General features: G+C 42.3%; 1 protein-coding gene across 2 annotated transcripts; it reads left to right on the forward strand.

Moving 5' to 3' along the window:
- The first annotated feature begins 674 nt into the window (after nt 1-674).
- Nucleotides 675-5859, forward strand: LOC114788198 (phospholipid phosphatase 3-like). 2 transcript variants are annotated; one of them, XM_028976510.1, is made up of 6 exons: nt 675-1112; nt 2622-2779; nt 3585-3865; nt 4323-4380; nt 4469-4645; nt 4849-5859. In XM_028976510.1, exons 1-6 carry the CDS (start codon nt 812-814, stop codon nt 4876-4878), a joined length of 1005 nt encoding a protein of 334 aa, XP_028832343.1. In that variant the 5' UTR covers nt 675-811; the 3' UTR covers nt 4879-5859. The 2 variants fall into 2 exon arrangements, with proteins under 2 accessions (XP_028832343.1, XP_028832342.1); XM_028976509.1 differs by having other exon boundaries at nt 4862-5859.
- The last annotated feature ends 18227 nt before the right edge of the window (nt 5860-24086 follow it).

Raw genomic sequence — 24086 nt, forward strand, 5'->3', positions numbered from 1 at the left:
AATACTCCTCCTTTATGCTTTAATATACTCCCAGTGATGAATCTCATTGCACACCTGATCAGTGAAATGATTTAAGATATATTCAATATAGAGACCCATGTATATAAGTAACAACTGTAAGTTCTGTTTAAAGCAGGGTATTTCCCAACCCTTGTCCTGGTGGAACGTCTGCCAGCAAGTTTTTGTTCCAACCATCCAGGCCATTAAGAAACATGAAGACTTTTTGGCATGTAGCATGCAGCAGTTGTGTACAATGATGAGAATCCTGCTGAAAAGAGATTATTTATCATTGCAGGAGTGAGCAGATCAAAGGGTCAGTTTCCCCGTTCATGGATTAGTCGTAATACTATAGACTAAAAGAGAACTTCAATGAAGTTCCCCTACTTTAAAAAGTGCTTTTAGTCCAGGACTAGGTTTAATCCACGAATGGAAAACAAACCTATACATTCCATGCCATGTCTGGGTGAATCCGCAAACTATATGGTCGTGTGTAAGTTGATTTCTCATGTAAATGTCTATATTTTGGTTATTATTTTCTGTATTCTGTGTATTTACAGACCTGAGTCTGAAAAATAAATGTTTGAAAGTGGAAGAAAATGAATAGTATTACAAGGGAGGTAAGAGCTTCTCCCTCGAAAGCCTCAGTCCGCTTTTGGTTTAGGCTTTTGTCGTAAATTCCCGAATTAAATCTGTTTGCGCGGTATCTCTCGACGTGGACGCAACCCTGCATTCGGGGTTCAAGTTACTAGATCCTCCTCCTGCGCGGTCACTGCGTAATTCCAGCCGTGGCTGCTGGATCTGATCAGGATGGATGGAATGTGAAGTGGGGAGGTGCAGCTTCGGCTGGGTGTGGCCGAGCTCCGTTCTGCGGGGTGGAGCGCGTCTCTTCCTGCAGGATTTATTCTGTCCCGGGGAGGTGGAGAGGAGAGGAGATCAGTCCTGTCCTGCCACGGAAAACCTGCTGGCTCCTTTTACGTCCAGCTGGAGCTCAATGCAGCGGTTACTGTGCGAGAAGGAGATGGAGATCCACACCGCGCTCAGCAGCGGAAACGCCAAAGAGCACCGCCGGAGGAGACTCCTCATCGGACTGGACTTCTTCTGCTTATTCCTCGGTGAGCAGTTCTCTTTCATTTTCCCCAGATTTCCATTTCATTTCCCTGTGTATGTGTTTAAACAAAAGTTTAAAGGCACACGATCCTGCAGGATAACTTGTCAGTGTGCAGCATCTCCGCATCAATTCAGTTGAATTCTACTGGCAGTGAGCTAAGGTTGAACACACATGGTCGTGTTTTATTATTGCGACCGAACTCCTGAGGTGGAACAAGGGTTTCATTCACCTGAAGCAGTCCTCTGTGGCTTACAGCGTGCTGCCCAGCATGTTTATCTGACCTCACAGGACACCCGATATCTCGCTGTCTGTGTTTTCTTTCCTAAGATGTGGCTGGAAGAGAGTGACCGCATGGGGAAGTGCTCAGAATGAGGATCGGCCAGACGGGTCTAGAAAGGTCTGCTGTGGAATCCTGCATGAACACGTGGTGTGGACCTGCTTTGATTGGAAAAGCAGAAGCTGCGTGTGTGTATGTGTGCACACTGTCAGGGATTGCAATATTCTAGAGTACAGAAACGATTGTGCGTCTTTCTTTAATCTTTAGATTAAAATACACATGTTTGGGTTGCATACTGTCTCTGTGAGAGCAGGGCTGGAGAGTGGAAAATCTTCCAGATGTCTTGTGGGAAGCGTCTTTCAGCATCTGTTTGTTTTTTGTTTTTTTTTTTTTAAGCCGAGCGACTGAGATGTGCCAAGGTTTCCAACCATTTATGTCTTTCCAACCTAATATAATGATTAAGCATTTTTAGTAATTTTCAACTCCAAAGTTTGTTTGCCTTAGTTTTCCCAACAATAAATGCAATCAACTCTGTGAACTCTGTACATATTTTTGTCCAATCAATGCAACAGGTCCCCAAGTTTGACCAACAATGACTTCTAGCTAAAAGATATCATTGTATTGCCTTTACTACAAGGTTCCATTTATTGTTAAATGGAAACCAGCTCGCTGGTTTTTGTTTTATCATGGTTGCTTCAATTCTTGGTGTTTATTCAATTGCTGAAAGCAAGGGAAGTGTGAAAGATGGTGGAATGGGTGGAGAAGAGTGGCAGGAGTGATTTGTGAAAGGCAAGTTTAACAAGTGATGTAATGTGGTGGAGATGGTGGCACTGATGTAATGACAGCAGGCAGAGCTGGATGTGGCAGTTAAAGATGCTGAGATGTGTTGAGAGAGGATATGTAGGGGGTTGGTCTAGAAGAGGAAGAAAATGCTGAAGCCTTTGGGGAAATGGAGACTGCTGACTTACCAGTTTTCTGTTCTTGCTTTATGGAATACCCCAAGGGTGCACTTCATTTCAAATAGAGGATATTAATTCAAATATTCTGGTAATTTTTGATATTTAGTTGATATAACAGTTGGAACTTCTTTTTTTTGCTGGAACAAGTTGCCTTTGATTGTGATTTTACAATGAAATGACAGCGGAACTTCCAGATACCCTGGTATGTGGCTTTTAAGTAGAAACTGTGTGAAGTCCTCAAACCAACTCGTCTTCATTCTTTCTTCCTCTCTTACAGCTGGCCTGCCTTTCCTGATAATAGAATCTGGTGCGGTCCGCCCCTACAAGCGTGGGTTTCACTGTCAAGACGAGTCTATCAGGTACAGGTCAAAAAATGGAGACACCATCAGCGATGTTGTCCTGTCCCTTGCTGGCATTTTCATCGTCATCCTTTCAGTGAGTCCCCTTCTTTTGTTTTCTCTTCCATTCATAGGTCACAGGGAAAGGTGGTGGTTCTCTTTTTCTGCTTTTTCTTTACTGTCCCCCTTTTATTGGCTCCAAGGGCTACTGTGGAGGGAGGAAAAGTTCATTTAGATCAATCACTGACACCAATTTGCTTTTCAAGAAGAAAATGGTGAGGTTTGTGGACAGTTTGCAGTTGATCCCAGATGGATTTGTGCCAGCAGACATCCCGGATGCGGGAGAACAAACATGTCTGGCTGTAAATGTGAGCTGCGGCAACCAGCTCAGCACTCCTGCTGATTAAAACCACCGCTGCAGCAGCAGCTGGCCTGAATTAGCAGCACGTCCCCCGCCCCCTGCCCATTGCCCCCTTCCTCATGCTTCTCATGCAGCAGGCAGCTGCTCCATGGACTTCAGGCTCCCTGTAATGTTGCCTTTGGCAGCAGCAGCGTGCAAAGTATCCATCTGTAATGGGGGGCTTGCAGTGTCCTCCTACCTTAACTGAATCCCAGTTAAGGTAAAGAATTAAGAAGGTTGCTGTTTTCAATCTTCTCAGAGAGCTGAAAGGCATGATGTATTTCCACGTTTACTCTCTATTTACTCAACAAGCGCACCAATGCATGGCTCAGTCCATTCTTACTTTTTCCATCCCTTGTACAGCTTGTGTAAGAACACATGTGGAACTAGAATAAGCGCAATTTGACAAATTGTAATGTCAGTGTTCTGAGTTGTCTTGATTTTAGCTGCATATGGTGGCTTCCACAGTGACCATAACTCTGTGCCATCTTTCTACATGCAGATAGTCGTTGGCGAGAGCTACAGAATTCACTATCTTCACCAAGGTTCCAAGGCCTTTGTAAGAAACCCATACATCTCCGCTATCTACAAACAAGTGGGTGTGTTCACCTTCGGCTGTGCGGTCAGCCAGTCCTTCACGGACTTAGCTAAGGTGTCAGTGGGCCGGCTGCGACCTCACTTCCTGGACGTGTGCAGGCCTGACTTCACCACCATTAACTGTTCCCTGGGCTATATTACCGAGTACACATGCCAAGGAGACGACGGCAAAGTTCTGGAGTCCAGGTACACACTGTAGACGCGCTGTAGACAAGCCAAACATGGAAAATGTGATGCAGCGCTGCTCTGTTTGGGTTGCTGGGAGCTGCACCCACTGTTTGTTTTTGGGTCTGCTTTTCATTTTCTGCTTCAGTGGTGGGTTTGGGTTAGTGTGAAGTAGTTTTAGAGCTCTGATGGACCAAGCTGAGCATCGCTATTTAATGAAATATCCAACGCTTTCCCATAAAACACTAATTTCCTTTAATGTGAAATTAGTGCACTTTAGAAGCATAGTGTTGGCTGCAGGAGTGGTGAAGGTGCAAGCAGAGCCTACAGCACAAAATCTCCATCTTCTTTTAGTAAACCCAATAAAATAATTTTCTCTTGTCTATATGATTTTGTATGAAGGAGTGAATGCAGGCTTTGTATTTTGATTTGTAGTTTTTTGGGTAATGCTTATTTTTATCCCCACTCTTTCCTTCAGGAAGTCTTTCTTCTCAGGACACGCCTCTTTCTCGATGTACACCATGCTCTACTTAACGGTGCGTATCTACTCATTACACTGATATAATTGTCTGCACTTTAGCCGCAAGCTGTGGTGAAACTGAGCCCCATGCCATCTCCCCATAGTTCTACCTGCAGTCGCGTTTGACGTGGCGAGGAGCCCGTTTACTCCGCCCACTCATCCAGTTCACTGTCCTTATGATGTCACTGTACACTGGCCTGTCCCGAGTGTCTGACCACAAGCACCACCCCACCGATGTTCTGGCTGGCTTTGGTCAGGGAGCCCTGGTGGCCTACTGCATTGTAAGTCAAAAACCTGAAATTAGTTTTTTATTTTCTTTTTTTAAACCCACCCGGTAATGTTGCACACTGAGCATGCTTGCATGAATCCCTTACAATTTCAAATATTTGATGACCCTGTTGGATATAAGGTTTTAAATTTGAAACAATTTATTAACCTAAGAGCATGTGCATTGTTGCTTCTGAGGTCTCTATGTTCCTCACAGTCTGTTTCTTCAGGCATTTTACGTGTCTGATCTTTTCAAATCCAAATCCCGAGGCTCCGTTCTACCACCAACCCCTATCAAAAAAGAACTTCATCTCCCTGGGGACCAAAACAACCACCTCAGCATGGCCTGAGCATCATTCAGCACTCATCACTATATGGTACAATGAATGTACAAGGGACTTGAGTGGAGTTATGGTTATACACATGCAGTGTATACACACCTTGACTTTTCTTACAGAAGCTCTGAGCACAAGGTGTCACACGGCTACAATGGAGATGTTAAATACTCAATTTTCACTCGACTGGTAAAAATAGTCCTGCATGAATAAATGGAAGTAAAAGTTCAACTTAAGGTTGAAATTTACTTTTGCAGTTGGTATGATTAATCTATAGTTTTGTCACAACAAATTCCTAGACAGGAAGGATACGTTGGTATTTAAGTAGTACTACAAAACTATTTTTAAATGTTAATTCATGGAAAATGCAGGGCAGGGTCAAAAACTGTACAAACTGTACTGGGCCTTTTTCCCGCTGGTCGGGACTTGTGCCTACTGTGTTTCTCTGCGTGACCACATGTGTGCACATAGGACAGTAATTCATGTCTTTGTGTGTTTTGGGGGGTGGAGGAAGTTGTTGGACCTATAGCACGGGTAATGATTGTAACATTTTATTTCCTTTTAAACCACTTTTATAATACTTAATGCACATGTTCAAATATACTGGAATTGTTTATATATATAAAAATCTCAAGATTGAACAGTTCATGGTTTCCAAGATACCTTATTCACAATCCTTCATTTTTATGCAGTGCAAAGTGAGTGTAACATTTCTTTTGAATCATCTGTGAATTACTGATTTAATACAGTTATGTTATTTAATTTTTTTGTACCCTAGAACATTCAATACTGTGGGGGGGGGGGCAATGGCAAAATGCCACATTCGCAGGTAAAAGGCACATCTACTTTGTGTATGCAAATTAACTGACCAATAAAATTACATTTTGTAAGAACAAGAACGTAGAGTATACCTTCATTTATACTACACATGAGGGGGGGGGGGGTTCTTCACAGGCAGATCCAATTCTATGGGAAATGTTTCCATTTTAATGGTCTGGCAATTTAACTGCTACCATGTGGCTGAAGTCGGGGTTTTTCCCGTCTCATTGATCCCTGCTTTCAGGAAATGTATTATTTAAAAAGCACATCGTAAAGATCCAAAGGCAAGTATTAACTGGAATATGTCAAATATATTGAAACAGCCACTCAATGAACTATCATTAGCATATTATTAATTAAGCTCTATACATGCATCATGCTCCAGTGTTCTACATTGTTCTACAACCATTTCTGTAAGCATGCAGAATATGAAACATATGAGAAGCTCATCAACAAGCGGTTTTAAACTCTTTTAGTGACCACCCTCCATTCCATCTCAAGAAAAATCTGATCCGGGAGCAAGCTGTATTTTCTTTCCTGAGGAATTTGCAAAAATGACCTCCACATGTTCCACAAGAGGTCTCCTGGGAGGAGGCTCATGAGCAGATGTTGCTGACTGAGTGAAAACTTCAACTTTATTAGCTGGGCCTGTGTTGCTGGACGTAGACAGGGGGCAGTTTGTCTGTGATGGAGTGTCTGAGTGAACCTGAAACATGCGATACTAATCTTTTGAAGTGGAACAGAATCAAATAAGTTCTGAACTCTCACAGCAGGACGCTGTAGTCTGCATATGGAATGTGGGTCTTGCTTTGGTTACTACTGTATTATTCCTGGGAAATGTGCTGTTTTGACACACCCTTAAAATAACTTGCAGCACCAAAAAACGTCTGGTGTGTGCTGACTCCTCAGATCAGCTGATCAAAAGCATGTGTTGAGCCATGTTTAAAACTGTAGAAGACAGAACGCCACCTCAAGCAACATTTAAGCCACAGTGGCCTGTGATATGTGCATGCATGGTGTCGAAATGACTTTATTAACCTTGACGTCATCCTGATTTAATATGTATGGGGAGGCTGCTGGATTGAGCTTCGGTGTGAGGGAGCTGTCGCTCCCCAAAGGAACAGGGGGGAAAATCCGGTTTAATGAGACCAAAACATTGCTCTACAGGGCTACTTATTCAGGAATGTTAATGTTTCTGGAATTCCGCCCGTACTGGTCTGTAGGACCTGACACCACGTATACTGCCAGGACACCATTAATTCCGAATTAGCTTCATGCTGCTGAATTCCAATTGTCAAAATTCATTGGCAAACACACAGATGTAACCCTGACAGATCTGAAACCCTCAGTAAACCCTCTGTCTCTTATCATCTTGTTTAGGGTGGATCTTAACTTCCTGTTATCCAGATAATGCCGGCATTTGTACGGGCTCACAGACATAAACAATGAATAAGGCCAGGAGGAATTTACATAGATCATTATTTACAACCTTTTAGACATCAGTTTAAGCCTTCTCAGTCAGGCAGGGACAACTTACCCAACTTATTCTTCCTGCGTATATGTTTATCTATAGAAAAAAACTTGACGACAAAATGTGCCCATATTTACACAAACTCTGACCCGTGCGTGCGAACATTTTTGGGGGGAAATGCAACTGCGGGTGAATGAGCAGGAGTGGCATTAGTACATATATAATAATTCCTTGTGCTAGTGAGTAATATTTAATTGCATTTATATACGTGTCTGGTCAGGTTGAGCTCACGTGGTAAATGATCGGTCAGTAAACACAAACTTACGGGCTATATTGATTCACTGCTTGTCGATGCGATTTATTCGTACAGTTTGAGCTGGGTGTTTACAGTACAACATGGAACGACCAGGAAAAATCACACAGTGTATGCCTGGCACACGTCTAGCATGCGTAGCTGGGCTTTTAAAAAGGATCGCGTTCTGTCGGGTTCCATGTTAGATTTAAACCTTTACAAACATATTCATTTTACATTTGTTGTATTTTGGTATGACTCAATTAAGGTTACTGTGAACGCAATGAGATTTCTCCTGTAGTTTAGAGTTAAACAGTCAGTATCACATACACATGTAGACAGATCAGTGTGCAGATGTTCCTTTTATAGAAGGGGGAACTATTTTGCCTGGCCACTGGGCAAATTGGTTTCCCTGTATTTTAGCCATGAGAGTGGAAGATTAAAGAGTATTTTACTGACAATATCACACACACGTATAGACAGATCAGTGTGTTGTAAAGTAGTTTTTTGTTATTGCAGGGGAATCTACTCTTCATGTTTATGAAAAGACAAGCATGTTTCATATGTGCCACATTAAGATAAGATAAGATAGGATGATCCTTTATTAGTCCCACAAGTGGGAAATTTACATAGTCATGGCAGGAAGTGGACAGTACAAGATAATAATAATAACTAGAAGCCAAAATTCCAGGGGAAATTTTGATGGGTCTGTCCGGGCATTGGTCACAGCTGCGGGCATGAGATTTGTAAAATGGGGCTTCTTTACTGTGGTACTGCAGTATCACTTCAAAGAAGTTTTATTTTACAAATCCGTTGTTTCTTTACGTTTGACGGTCTTCGCGTGGCGGTCTTTAACGTAAGACATGTTCTTTTTTGCCATTCATAGCACAATAATAAATGGTCTGTCTTCCTGACAGACCCAATAATAATAATAAAAAAATAATAATCTAGCATCACAAACTTCTGTTCACAGATCAGTATAACAGTTTGGATTATGAGCAGTGTAAATGTATTTATAAAAGTCATTATCGAAGCAAATTTTTTTAATTGTTTAAAAAATATGATATGAGCATTTCAAGACAGTTGTTTCATTTTTTCTTTAATAATAAATCAGGTATAATACAAGATGACATATATTAACAATAAAGAAGTAGAATCGTGGTTATCTGATGTTTAAAACGTGTATTCTGAGCAGAGCATATACGCACATAAAAAGGCTTTACATTTGCGCACTTTCCTCATGGTACGCTCCTCCACTGCTGGTCAGTATTATGTTTCAAAAATACTGTTATTCATTTCCTACTATACTAGGTGTTGTTTTATCTTGTTTTGTAGTTATGTGTGAGTCAAGGATCACACAGATGCCAGAGTGCATGTCTGAACTCTTCTATGCATTGTCTCCTGATCGTGGTTCTAGACATAAGTCCTCTAACACATAGAGGTATAGCGGTCTCTGGTGGACAAACTCTGTTAATCATTTACTGCCCTTTTGTTACTATACATTCCTTATTCGGAACAAATAATCCACACCAGCAAATGTTCACTGTAAGCTTTAATCCTGAAGTCGCTGATGAGTCCACGCTCTCATCTTGTTTCTGATTTACGGAGTGGAACTTGTGTCGTTCCATTATTTTGTTGCCTTGGGGGTTGCACATCCCTGAATTTCTTTTTCAAACACGGGCCCTTCTCTGGAAAGTACTGGGGTGAGAACCTCAGGCACATAAACAAATGAACGCTCCCGTTCTATGTCTTCAGATCCAGCAACGTTGAGGAGAATGTAAGCAAATGTCATGGCAATAGTCAATGAAATTTTTTGTTGAACATGAAAGGTTGAGATCTGCGAACTTCATCCGCCATTATGCCAAAGAAGTCCACCCAGTGAGGGCCTTGGATCGGCGTGGAGCCAAAACTAGCAGTTTAAGCCATCTCAAAGGTGTTGCAGGTCTCAATATCGAAGAGCAGGTTCCTGTACATCTTCGTGGCGTTTCTGTACTGTTGTAGAACACGCTGGTTGAAGCAGACATGAGCCCTGAAAGATCAGATTTATTCAGTGATTAAAAACGTATTTAAGTCATTCTTGTTTAGTCTACTTGTTTCTTTGCTTAGTGTAATGATATTTAATGCTATAAAAAGGGTCAACATGCATTGGAAGACACTGATTATAGTAAGACATGCCATTATTAACGATGGTGAACTTTCTTGGGTCGAGTTCTGCAATTAGATTAAAATCAATTCAGATAGATTAGGATTATGCAGTGTGTGTGTGTGTGTGTGTGTGTGTGTGTGTGTGTGTGTGTGAAATCCCAAACCTGTCTGTGCCACACTGGGTTGCAGCTGTTGAAGATGATGCCTGTCCGCCTTCGTTCTCTGTAATGGTGGGAAGCAGGTGAGTCTCCTTCGGTCGAAGAGTGGACAGCAATCTTCAGGTATGTGTTGGGTTTAAAGAACCCACCACTCCTCAGCGCAGTTGCCTGGAAGTCTGTGGAACAGAATTTATTTGTTTTACATTTCGTTTGTACAGCCACATCAATACCAAGTTGTGCCTAACCAAAGCAGCCACAAGCACCCATGGCATCAGCTGTTCAAGATGAAATCATCAGGAATTAAAGTTAAGAAATCCCAGGAACAGGACCGACATGGACAAAATGTTCAGTAAAAATAATAAATTGAATAAAAACAGATAATGCAGCAATTTAAATTTAAACAAGCGGTAGAATAAAACAAAAAACATTTAAAACAAATTAGAAAAAGGACTGCATAAAACACTCACACGGGGTTAAAAGCCAGGGTGTAAAAGTGAGATTTTAAACAAGATTTAATTCCATAGATGTGGGGTGGCCACTGCACAGGCCCTGTTGCCTCTGAGCTTGTAATGTGACCTAGGGACAGAAAGTAAACATACACTTACACATACATACACTTAGACTTACACATACACCACTTTTCCTAGTACGTGTACATAAAAGGCTTGCACCTAGCCTACTGGTGTGCAGGACCAAGCAGAGACCATTGCTATTGACAGCCCGCCAAGCTGGTTCGGTCCAGCATTCTCAACGGCTCTGGACCTCCAGAGAGCACAGGGACAGCAGAGATTTCAGGAAGGTGACAGGAACCACTAGGGAGGACCATGTGATTATGAGGAAATCCAACCCTCCTTTCAGTGATCAGGTGTTGTGTCTAACCACGTTGGACGAGAGGTCTGCTGGACCAGACAACATCTCTTGAAGATGCCCAGAGAACGTACAGATCAGCTGGCAGATGTCGCAATGTCAGCTGGCAGATGTGATGCACAGCTCCAACCACATCATCAAGTTCACAGATGACGATGAATCAGCGTATCTTGTTGGTCTAATATTACTCTAAATAATACCTTTGGGCTTTAGGCTTGATTATCTTGGTCATTGGTCATCTCTCACTAACTTGTATGAGTGGGTGGCTAGGTCAGGTTGTCATGGTAATTTGACCAGCCCCTCACCTTTTACCCAGATAATAACCCAATCTTATGGTGTTGAAAATGATTCTCTCTCATCACAAGGCATTTTACTTTCTTTTAAAAGACAATTTAAACACTTGACTCACAGCTGTCGATTTGGCAATACTGACTCAAGTGAGACACACACATACATACACCTAAGTTTAGTAAGTGACTCAGAGGGAGCTGGAACTCTCTGCCATCATAGTTGCAGATTGCAGATGACTGTATTGGTGATGCCGAGGCGATGGATGTTTCCCACCACAATCTGCAGCACTTGCATCATTTGCCACAATGAGCTGAGCTACAGTGTGAACACACACCACACAGTTCAAATTGTGCTAAACATAAGGTTGGTGTATTTAAAATGAAAAGAAAACGTTCTGGCTTAACACAACTAATCACATTTACATCCTCATATTCTCCCCTTTACACAAAACACATGCTGGCACTTCCATCACTCACCCATATATGTGGTCTTGCCCCCTGGTGCCCAACTCATGTCAGGGATCGACCCCCCTTCCTGGGGCAAGAGGGCCATGACTGGCAGCAGAGAGGAAGCACCCTACCAGGAATTTAAGAGTTGCACCTGAGGAGATGGGTTATTAACACAGTACAGCAAATCATGGTTTTATTTTAACCAATGAAAGCCATAATCAATATTCGCTGCACTAGGACGTTCTAGAAACATGGATGTTAAGGTGATTGAATCCGGACTGGAACCATATCATGACTTTTACCCACACAGTACATTTATACACGCTGTTCTGTTACGTGTTCTGGGAAAGTTACCATGTTAAAAGAATGACCTGTTATCTTTGGGAGAACGATCATAACGGGAGGAACGGAGTGACGTCATCAGCAGGTGACGCACCGCGGCAGGGAAGCAGGGTGAGAAAGATGCAGCGTTTACGTGATGAACACGTAAAAAGTGTGCAGTTCTGCTTCATAGCCGAGTGTTGTAGACTAGGCTGCTGTATCTCAGCTAAAAATGATGTGTACGTCATTTTTCATTTTTACGGTAAAAAATGACCAACCGGATCCGATCCTACAAAAGGAAGCACGGGGACAGCCACTGTTTAGAGACGCGAGGTGACGTCACACGCTGCATCATCCACTCGGCCCATTCCTGCCATAGTTCTACATTTCTTGCTGCTCTGTGCCACCACTGACCTGAATTATTCAAACCCACCCGCAGCTTCTTTAACTCATTTAACCGAGTTTCCGTTGATCCTTAAAAAGTTAAGGCCTTAAATATCATCAAAAATGACTAGTAATCCTTAAATCCAAAGTTAAAGGTCTTAAAATACTGCAGACCCTGTACATTTATTTTCTGGTAACCTCTAAATAATTTGGCCAAGTTGGCTAATATGTATTTTGCATTTTTGTGTGTGAGATCGAATGAAGCCAGATGGCTAAATTCTGCACTCGCCGGCGGTGTTCTGAGAGTGGGAGTTCTCCTTATATTAAACATGTCTCTGATATTAATGAATCAGGAATAACTCAGCAAGGAGGGAAATGTATGTTCCTGAACAAGTGATGCCATTTATGAGTTCTGTGTTTGTAATGCCACTTGTTTAAGATAATTCTCCCCCTTGATAAGTTATCCCAGTCCTTCCTATTACTGCACAATGTTGTTGTTGTTGTTGTTGTTTGTTGTTGTTGTTGTTGTTTTCCTACTTTGTACTTGAGAGACACCATCTACCGGAATCAAATTCCTTGTATGTGCTTGCACTTACTTGGCCAATAAATATGATTCTGATTCTGATTCTGATAACAAAGTGAGTAAAACTACTGGAATTACATTTTCACACAAGACTATGTGATAAAAATCACATTTACAGCATTTATCAGACGCCCTTATCCAGAGCGACTTACAATCAGTGATTACAGGGACAGTCTCCCTGGAGCAACTTAGGGTTAAGTGTCTTGCTCAGGGACGCAATGGTAGTAAGTGGGATTTGAACCCGGATCTTCTGGTTCATAGGCGAGTGTGTTACCCACTAGGCTACTACCACCCTTCACACAGGACCTGGGTGTGCGAATCAGTTTCCAACTCTTCAGCGAGGTATAACAACAAGATATAACAAAGAATGTGTTGATTTGTAACAAAGCAAAATGTAAAAATTCACTACATATAGCAGAATCAAATCTCAGACATTCCAAAATGTCCAGCCTACAACTTTAATCTTCACCCGATGCACAGCAAAGCGTTCTTTCTACCACACAGATATTTCTAGCATAGATTTTAGCCTTCTTGTTCTACCTATATGGTTACATCACACATCTTACACATTCCTGAATGTACATAACACACGATTCCCTGTTAACTTTAATGTTGAACCAGTGGAGGCTAAAACCAAAATAAGTCTGACAAATATGGTGGCAGTACAGCAGCACAGTACAGCAGGTGTCCAAAAATATCTGTGTCTGTCTGTGAGTCTGAGTGCATATTTGCTTCTGTGTACGAGCGTTTCACCACGTGTGAGAGTTTAGATTTTAAATAATTAAAATGATTCTACACGTCTGAGCTCAGCCTCTCAGGACCCGACCTGAGGTGGCATCTGGACCTGCTGCTTTCCTGGTGTTCACTCTCCTGAAGATGTTCCTCACAGCGTGCTGTGTAATGATGAAAGTGTTCCCCCTCTGTGTTCGCAGAGCTCTTTAAGGTACCGTTGTTAACTGCAGTTCAGCTCATCAGTCAGCGAGGTATCAGCACAAGGTGGTGAGATGGTGTTTCCAAGAGATGTTTGTCCAGGGCTCATGTCTTGGGGCAGTGGTGGTCTAGTGGTTAAGGAAGCGGCCCCGTAATCAGAAGGTTGCCGGTTCGAATCCCGATCCGCCAAGGTGCCACTGAGGTGCCACTGAGCAAAGCACCGTCCCCACACACTGCTCCCCGGGCACCTGTCATGGTTCCCTACTGCTCACCAAGGGTCAAAATCAGAGGACACTGATTCAGGGTGATTGGTTAAATGCAGAGGACAAATTTCACTGTGTGCACCGTGTGCTGTGCTGCCGTGTATCACATGTGACAATCACTTCACATTAACTTCCTTTAGTGGAAACACTCTTGCGTATGAACCAGAATACCACAAAGCCACTTACTACCACTGTTCCCCTGAGCAAGACACTTAACCCTGAACCCCATTATTTGACAACAATGTTGAGGGCAAACCATTAATTCCACCCTGGCCAGGATTTGAACCTGGATTTTTCACTAGGACAGTGAATGTGTTCCCAAGATACACCACCAGGGTTTGGTTTGGTTTGCCAATTCATACTGGTTCACAGAACAACCAGTAGTTTGACTAAATTTAGCTGCCAATTTAAACAAATTACAAGTTACAGACATTTTGCTTGTGTTTTGGGTGTGGGAAACCGGAGTACCCGGAGAAAAACCCACGTGAACACGGCAGCACACACAAAACTCCACACAGAAAGAAACCAGGCCAGGACTAGAACCCAGTTTCTTTCTATAAGGCTGCAGCTCTAAGGCCTGTGCTACCGTGTCACCAGAACTACACACATCAACATACAGACATAAATTACATCATTATATAATCAGTTACAAGTCCTGTCAACACTTATCTACCTACATACCTACCTGCTTACTCACCTCTCAGTTCCTTAAGACAGGCCTTAATCTTCTAATCTTCAGATTCTCCGATGGCGTTTGTGATGAGGACCTTGATCCAGCTCCAGTTGGCGCTTCTGCTTTTTCTGCTGCTGCTCCTCTTCCTCGGCCGGCCTTCGCTCCTCTTCCTCGGCCGGCCTTCGCTCCTCTTCCTCGGCCGGCCTTCGCTCCTCTTCCTCGCCTGGCCTCCGCTCCTCTTCCTCGCCTGGCCTCCGCTCCTCTTCCTCGGCCGGCCTCCGCTCCTCTTCCTCGGCCGGCCTCCGCTCCTCTTCCTCGCCTGGCCTCCGCTCCTCTTCCTCGCCTGGCCTCCGCTCCTCTTCCTCGGAAGGCTTCTGCTCAAGCTGGCACTTCATCATCCTGTACTTCTGTAAACAGACAGAGATTAACACGGAATACACACACAGACAAAAAAAACACATCCTGAAGCTGAATTTAAATCGATGTACAGCTGTCATGACTGAACCTTCACTTATTCAGTGTTCATCCACAGTTCACCAAAATTCCCACCTGAACAGGTAGACTCAGGGTTGTGGACTAAGTAATGAGTGGGCTTATGTGGTGAGACAAAAGGGACCAACAGATTTACCTTCAGCTGCACCAGCCGAAATTCCAACACAGATCGTGTCAGATCAGATCTGTTAACAAATGGATGCTGCGTGTATATACACACACACACACACACACACACACAAAGACAGAGAGAGTAGAGTGTTAGCACTGGTAGCAGTTATTTATAGGTGAAAAATACAAGCTCAGCACGTCAGTAGACTTTTGGAGTGTGTCAGTGGAGTTAAAATTTAGAATTGTGCTTCCTTACTGAAAGCAACTCTCCAGCAGAAGGTCGGGTCTTTGGATCCAGAATGAGGGCCTGCCGGACGAAATCCTTAAATTCTGTAGACCTGAGAAGAGAAGAGTCTGGTTTAAGTAAAATGCTCCATTCATGTGTGTGTCTGAAGAATGAAGAGAAAACTCACCAATTTGCTTTCTCCTGCAGCTTGGGTGGCACAATATCTGCAGATGAGTTGTAAGCAATAAGGCTGAAAACACACAAAAAAACACAAATACATCAACCTTGAGAGCAGAAGGGGTTAGTGGAGCCACAGTTGGTTAAAATGTCTAAATCCTTACTTGGGACTTAAATGTTAATGGAAAGTGTGTATGTCTTCATGTTTGTGTGTGTTTACCTTTTGGTGTTCCTGGACATGCCGGGAACTCGGACTTCAGCAACCTCGATTGCTGTTATCCCGAGTGACCAGATGTCGCAACGCTCATCATAGCCACCATTCTTGTGGGCGCAGATGACTTCGGGGGCAATCCTTCACGAATACAGACACACATAGACAGGGAGAAGTGAGCACAGGGACACACAGTGACACACACCACACAGACACAGGGACAAAAGAAACTCACCATTGCAACGTTCCCACACGTTGAACTCTGATACCAGGGCATGTTAATCTGGCTGCCAAGCCCAGATCGCCTGCAGGAAGGGATGTTAAGATAATCATCACTTTCACACTATTTCCTCGACCGTATATCCATAAACACATTGAATAATTCATCCAGCTTCTTTCTTGCTCTTCACAGGAAGTGGTGGAATAATTTGTTTTCGGGAAGTCAGTACTCACAGATCTTCACATCGCCGATGTCCGTCACCAGAATGTTGTCTCCCTGTGGACCAACATGCAGACACTCGCAGGTTAGATATAGATTGTAATGATTTTGGATAAATATTCCTGTGCTCTCCTCTTTCAGGTCAGACAGTAAAGAAGCCTTGAAACTTTCAGACTGTGTTTGGTGTCGAAGTGTGATGACAAACCTTGATGTCGCGGTGTAAAATTCCATTGCCATGGAGATACTTCAGGCCCTAGTGGACGCAAAGAGGAAGTACATCACATACAGATCTGCAGAAGTATAGGTGTGTAAGTGTGAAAGTGGAGGAGTTGTGTTGTTACCTTTAAGACCTCCCGGCAGACGAACGCCGTCTCCTCTTCATGAAATGCTCCCACATCTGTCAACAATACAAAATATGAAATGGCGCCCTAAATACACAGGAGAAGAAAACACAGTGAACGGTGCTGCAGTGTTACCTTCATAAAGATCACAGAGGGAGCCGCCGCCGCACAACTCCATGGCAATGTAGAAGGCTCTGTGGCTACAGAGGAAAGAAAAATGATGGGACCCAGTCAGTCGAATGAGTTCAAGCTGTGGGATGCTCTGGATGCTCTAATTTGTTCATTGTATGCAGGTATAAAAACTCCAACCCTGGCCCCACCCCACCCTCCATGCTTCTTACTCTGTGAAGGAGCAGTAGGCGCCATGGAACTTGATGACGTTTTCATGGTCGCACTCCTTCATCAGGCATATCTCACGCAGGGGGTCTGAGATGCCAGCTGCAGAAAGACAGACAACACACACATTTAGACACATGGGATACACACCAAGTTTTCAACCAACTCACTGCAGTGACAAATGTCAACTCACAAACCAAAAACACACACACACACACAGAGATAAACACACCTCGAAATAAACGGTTTCAGCTCGACCAAAACACTAACATTCTGTTGGGTCGTGGTTAAATTCAAATTACACTATACCCTCTCTAACACACACACACACACGGACACTTCTCTCTCAATCACCTCCAGGATTCCTCTGCATGGTTTTCACAGCCACAATCTCGCCAGAGTGGAGATTCTGAGCCTGCAGCACAAAGAGCAAAGAAAAGAATCAGCTGCTGTTTTGGGTGACAAGTGAAATATGACAAAAAACCTTCCCTTTTCATGTTGTTTGATTTATTTATTGAATGCAGGACAGAACTAGTTCCTTAAAAAAAAAAAGTCCCCAGATTATATAAAATAACGTGGACCCTTGCTGAGGTGGTCATGTCTACTGGACAATGTAAATTCAAAACTAAGATCTACTTACCATAAGAATGACACCAAACCCCCCATGTCCAAGGGACTTGATGAAGCTCAATTCATTATCGACGTCACGCAACGCAATGACGTCCATGGTGACGCTGTCCCTGGATCTGTCGCTGGATCTGTCGCTGTCGCTTGCTGTCGCTGGATCTGTCGCTGTCGCTCGCTGTCGCTGGATCTCTAGCTGTCGCTCGCTGTCGCTCGATCTCTCGCTGTCGCTGGATCTCTAGCTGTCGCTCGCTATCGCTCGCTGTCGCTGGATCTCTAGCTGTCGCTCGCTGTCGCTGGATCTCTAGCTGTCGCTCGCTGTCGCTGGATCTCTAGCTGTCGCTCGCTGTCGCTGGATCTCTCGCTGTCGCTCGCTGTCGCTGGATCTCTAGCTGTCGCTCGCTGTCGCTGGATCTCAAGCTGTCGCTCGCTGTCGCTGGATCTCAAGCTGTCGCTCGCTGTCGCTGGATCTCTAGCTGTCGCTCGCTGTCGCTGGATCTCAAGCTGTCGCTCGCTGTCGCTGGATCTCAAGCTGTCGCTGGATCTCTAGCTGTCGCTCGCTGTCGCTGGATCTCTAGCTGTCGCTCGCTGTCGCTCGATCTCTCGCTGTCGCTCGATCTCTCACTGTCGTTCGCTCTCGCTGTCGCTCGATTCTCTCGCTGTCGCTCACAGTGTTCTGGAGATAAAAGGAATAAAATTCATATTAAGACCTGGGTCTCTGGGTGCTTCTGTAAAGTTCAGTCAAGTAGATTACAGCCATTTACTTACAGCCGGTGACCAGACTTTACCCTTATTTTATATATAAAAGGCATTTTTACAGGCGTCTCTTTATAAAAGTTTATAAAGATTAGCAGCATTAAGCTAAACAGTAATCGCGTTTACATGGACACTTTTTTTCAATCTGATTGAATTTAATCAGGTTTAAAGAACCCAACTGAACTGTTAACAACAGAATAAAGAGATCCGCGTTTGTTCCATGTTTACATGTTCCAGCCATTTAATCCGATCAAACATTATTTTGACAAGTGCTGTGGTGGTCTTAAGCAACTTTTCTTGTAAAAAAAAAAAGAAAATGCTCTATCTGAACCTCTGAAGCTTCCTTCATTCTCTCCCTTATTTACTTCGGTATCGGCTACCTGAACAGTCGCGCCTCCGTTGTCGCCACTTATTTACATTTGAGCCCGGCTCATTTTAAACATGGATTTGACATTAATGTTATTTCTGTGTCTCTTGGTAAATGTGCTGTAGTTTCCCAAACTCTCCTCAGGCTCAAATCCCACGTCAGCACCACAGACATTTGCAAGAGGTCGACCTCCAAGCAATTCTTCCATAGGCTCCAAAAATGGAAAATGTACAGTTTAAATGTAGTGTCAGCGACTGACCTTTTTTTATTTTATTTTATTTTTTTTTACAGATCCACTCATTTTGACTCACTGCTGCACCTGAGGTTAACACTACTGAGGTTAACACTACTGAGGTTAACACTACTGAGGTTAACTCTACTGAGGTTAACTCTACTGAGGTTAACTCTACTGAGGTTAACACTACTGAGGTTAACTCTACTGAGGTTAACTCTACTGAGGTTAACTCTACTTGGCTACTAGCCTGTAGCTACATGCACAGGAACAAGGGAAGCGTTCTAATAATCGGTTTGCATGTAATCGGGATCGGCCCATGTAAACGGGGCTAGTGTTAGTGTTACCATGGCAACAGCGATGGTGTCGAAAATTTCCTCATGGAGACATGTCTGTACACAATACTTCATATAAAATTATACTTCATGTTAATTATGTGAATTTCTGTTCTGTTATGTGAAGTATGCATTTAGCTGGGCTGAATATTTTGCCTGGACATGCCCCCCTTACTCCTACAACATCAACAAAGCTCAGCGTAGTAAAGTAAAAACGCGACGCGCGCAGCCTTTTTACAGGCGTCTCCTTTTAACACGAAGTAGCACTTAAAACGTTCTGAGACTAGCAGCCATTTGGCTAAACAGCGCCAGCGAGGCAGCAGCTAAACACTGAGAAAAATCGGACACGTCCGTGGACGATCCTTAACGCGTCGGAACCTGAATTTAGTTTGTTAAACCACGTCGGCGGCTCCAACACAATTAAATAAACCTTTTCCAGTGTAGATTCTGACAAACATTTACAAATATTAAAAATATTCTGACAAATATTTACAAATATTACACGAGCAAAATTTTCTATTACCTCACTCCTCGACGCTGAAACTCGATATGAGGGAGTCTGGACGCTGCGCGCCTTAAATGGCAGTTTGGTTTAAATTTGAACGTCGCATTTTCAGTTTGTGCAACTGTAAATAATGCGCTGTGAAAATAAATCCCTGCTGCTGCCAGCAGATGGCGGTGGCGCTCCAGCAGGGGAGGAGGGCCTGCAGCCACATCCATATAAATACATTCTTTAATTAAAAAGAAAAATATGTGGAGCAAGGTTTCATGCTATTGATCAAATTCATAAAAATGTGAATTAGTGTCCCCTAACACATTACTACTCCCAGGGCAAGATCCCATTAATACTTATTCCCTGTTTTGATACTCTTATTATATTAGCCTTCATTAAAATATTGTGGTTTGCACAATTAAATAGACTATTAAAATCTCATAATATAACACCACTACTCAATCCCTGTACATGTTAAGAATATGGGAGTATAATTTGACATTCTGGATGAAAACCTGTTCCAGAGCGCACTTGAACCCAGACTGGGGATATTAAAATGTCTGCACCAACACTTCCCATCTGTCCTGATGGAGCTTGAGAAGTGAAGAAGAGGAATGGGTGGAACTGGCCAAGGATAGGGGGGGCAAGCTTGTAGCATCATATTCATGTGATTTTTTTTATTTTTACAAAATTTGTCAAAACCTCAAGTAAACCTTTTCATTTTGTCATTATGGCGAGCTTAAGATGCCAACCAGCCAACTTGCTCCAAACCTGCGAACCATCATTCACTCTCCTACTGACTGCATCACTATTCCCATTATAGGTGAGAAAAATATCTTACACATTATCCATGTGTTAATAATCCAAATGACTAAATCTTTCCAGCAAGCATTAATAAGTTTTTTAATTTATTACAATTTATTTACTAACATCTAGATGTGAGTCTCACCTCTGCTGGGTGGCCCAGACCTTCATTTATTTGTCTATATGTGGCCCTCGTTGAAAAAGGTTTGGACCCCCTGGCTTAGATGTTCCATCCTGTAAATGTTCTTTCATGAGCACGGGAACCTTGCAGGCAGCCGGGTTTCAGTCCTTCACAGCGTATTGTGTCACAAACAGTTTTCTTGGTGACTGGGGTCCCAGGTGCCTTAAGATGATTGAAAATTTCCTCCTGAGTAGTTCTGGGCTGGTTCCACAAAAATCACCTTCCACTTCTTTGCTGACAATCTTCAAATATCAACAAATAGTCATCCATCTATTTAGACCTTGTTGAACTGTCTCAAGATTCAAGAGAGATTTATTGTCAGTACAACAGTATACCATGTATTGAAAAACTATTTCACACTGACCCCCCATAGTGCAATCATAAAAGAAAGAAATATATTGTATTGTACATTACACAAGAATATACATTTTTATATTAATTAATTTGAATAATTGATTGATTGATTGATTGACTGATTAATTAATTACTTAATTAAATAACTAAAACTTAAATAGAGACAATAAAAGGAAAACTGTAAAAGGTTCTGTACACTGAAGAAGGACAAACAGGACATCATGTAAGATACTTGTAAATGGCTGTGCATTGGATTGGTTCAAGTATATGTGGGATATTTCAAACAGAATACACAAGACAAATATGTGCAAAATGAGCAGACATGTGCAAAATGGGCAGCATGTTAGCAGGGGCACAAGGTTGGAAGTGTATTGTTGAGTTTAACAGTGTTTTGGTGATGGCAGTGCATTGAGAGCTCTGACTTCTTGGGGGAAGAAGCTCTTGCATTGTCTGATTTATGTCCTGTGGTTTATGTGCAATGTATATAAAGTTTGTCTTATACTTATATAGCCCTTTGGTCAACAGAAGTTGTTTTAAACGCGCTTTATATATAAATTTAATTGAAGCACAACAGTGTAAATCCCACAACAATATCTAGTATTTGTCTGGTATTTTCTATACAGAAATGTACAAAGATTACAGAAATAGTACAAGTGTCCATATTTTTACAGTGATTTATATTTTAGCTAAACTGTGTTAATGTTAATGCATGTTTGTGCCGTGTGTGTGTTTGTGTGTGTGTAGGAACTGCAGTTATACAATAACTATTGAGGAAATAAACTAAAGTATACATTCACACTTGAACATTTATAATTTCAGAACTACATACATACAGGAATTGATCTGTTCTGCTACCTAAAAAACAACATGTGGCCTAATGGACCTCAAATATTCAACCCATTTTCTCCAGTACAATGTAAACTTTTCCACATTCAGATTAACATGTGCCGTAACCTTCTCCATTTTATAAATGTACATTACAATATTGATCCATGAACTTTTGGTGTGAAGTCTGAATCATAGGCACACCATTTAAAAACTACAATATCTTCCTCGAGTTTATTTTCTTTTTTGACCATTTCCTATATCTTAAGTGTCCATTTCACCCATGGATTATCTAACCAATCTATGTGATATTACCATCAGATGGAACAGTCTTTCCTCAAACCTCTTTCACTGGGCATCGTATGACAGGTTACACCAACAAATCAATTTTCTTAACTGTGCTGCAAAGTAATAAGAGAAGGTAGGACTCATCCTCCCATGCATTGTTTTATAATGGACTATTGGTCTTTTACCTTGCCATATGTACCTTAATTACATTTTGTCCCATTCATTAAATTGCCTTTGGTTAATGTCAACTGGTAATGAAAGGAGCAAATGAAAGGAGACTAAAAATTCCTTCTTCACGGGGTCTCGGATTCCAATCATCTCTGTTCTCCGTTGTTGTCCCTGGCTGGTGGAATAACCTCCCCTCCTCCACACGACTAGCCGAGACTATCACCACTTTTAAGAAGCAGGTGAAAACCCTCGTTCAAAAAATATTACAAACAAATCTAACACTTACACACGCACATGCATACACATTGCACAAACAATACAAAAATGTATAAATACATTATAATTTTTCTTCGTCTAGCACTTAACAATCTCTGAGCATGCTCTTCACTGACAAGTTGAGCCTTATCAGGGCTCTTAGTTTGTAAATTCAATATTCTATAGAAATCGAACGAGAATTGCTGGTGTCTTCCTCTTGTAAGTCACTTTGGATAAAAGCGTCTCCTAAATAAAATAAAGTAAAGTAATATGTGAAATAGGTAGAGCACTTTAGGCAATATATTCATTTTGACAGATTCAATTCTTGAACTTAGACTGAGAAAATAAATTAGTTAAGTGATTGCCATTTTGAAATATTGCAGCACAGCACACGGTCCACACAATGAAATGTGTCCACTGCTTTTAACCGTCACCCTTAGTGAGCAGTGGGCAGCCATGACATAAAGTGATAGAGTGAAGTCACTTGTGATTCACAGCAGCACAATACACAGTGAAATTTGTCCTCTGCATTTAACCCATCACCCTGAGTGAGCAGTGGGCAGCCATGACAGGTGCCCGGAGAGCAGTGTATGGGGACGGTGCTTTGCTCAGTGTCACCTCAGTGGCTCCTTGGCGGCTCGGGATTCGAACCGGCAACCTTCTGATTACGGGGTGCGTCCTTAACCGCTGGGCCACCACTGTCCCTAATCCTTAGGTTGCTGGTTCAATTCCGGCTCAAAGGACTTATTTTCTGGATAAAATCCTGAAATGCAGGAAAATTACAGGCTTCCCTTACTAGGAATTGAACTTGGGCCACGGCAGTGGGAGCACCGACTTTTTTTTCAGGTCCCATTCAAATAGATCTTCCTTAATTTTATTATAAGTAGGGGAATAATTGCATTCAGCTAATTTTGCTAAATCTGTTTGTATGTTAATTCCCAGATATCTAACAAATCCATTTACAGCATTAATTAGACGCCCTTATCCAGAGCGACTTACAATCAGTAGTTACAGGGTCAGTCACCCTGGAGTAACTTAGGGTTAAGTGTCTTGTTCAGGGACACAATGGTAGTAAGTGGAATTTGAACCTGGGTCTTCTGGTTCATATGTGAGTGGCTACTACCACCCTACAAGTTTACACATCCCTTTGTTTGGCATACTGACTATTTAAAATGTCTTCCAGGGGACTACAGTTGTGTAAGAGTAATTGGGTTTTATTCATGTTGCTCTTATATCCTGATATTTTGGCCATGCTGTTTAAATGCTAGCATCAGTTTGGGTAGAGAAAATGTTGGTTGTCTAAGGTAGATAAAAACATTATCTAATTTAAATTCTGTTCCATTAATTGTGATTCCTCTAATGTCCTCATTTTGTCTAATGTATTCTAAATATAGTGCAAAAAGTAGTGGTGACCATGGGCATCATTGTCTTGTGCCTCTTTTGAGAGAAAAGCTGTTTG

Source organism: Denticeps clupeoides, chromosome 4 (genome assembly GCF_900700375.1).
Source record: "Denticeps clupeoides chromosome 4, fDenClu1.1, whole genome shotgun sequence".
Lineage (NCBI taxonomy): Eukaryota > Metazoa > Chordata > Actinopteri > Clupeiformes > Denticipitidae > Denticeps > Denticeps clupeoides.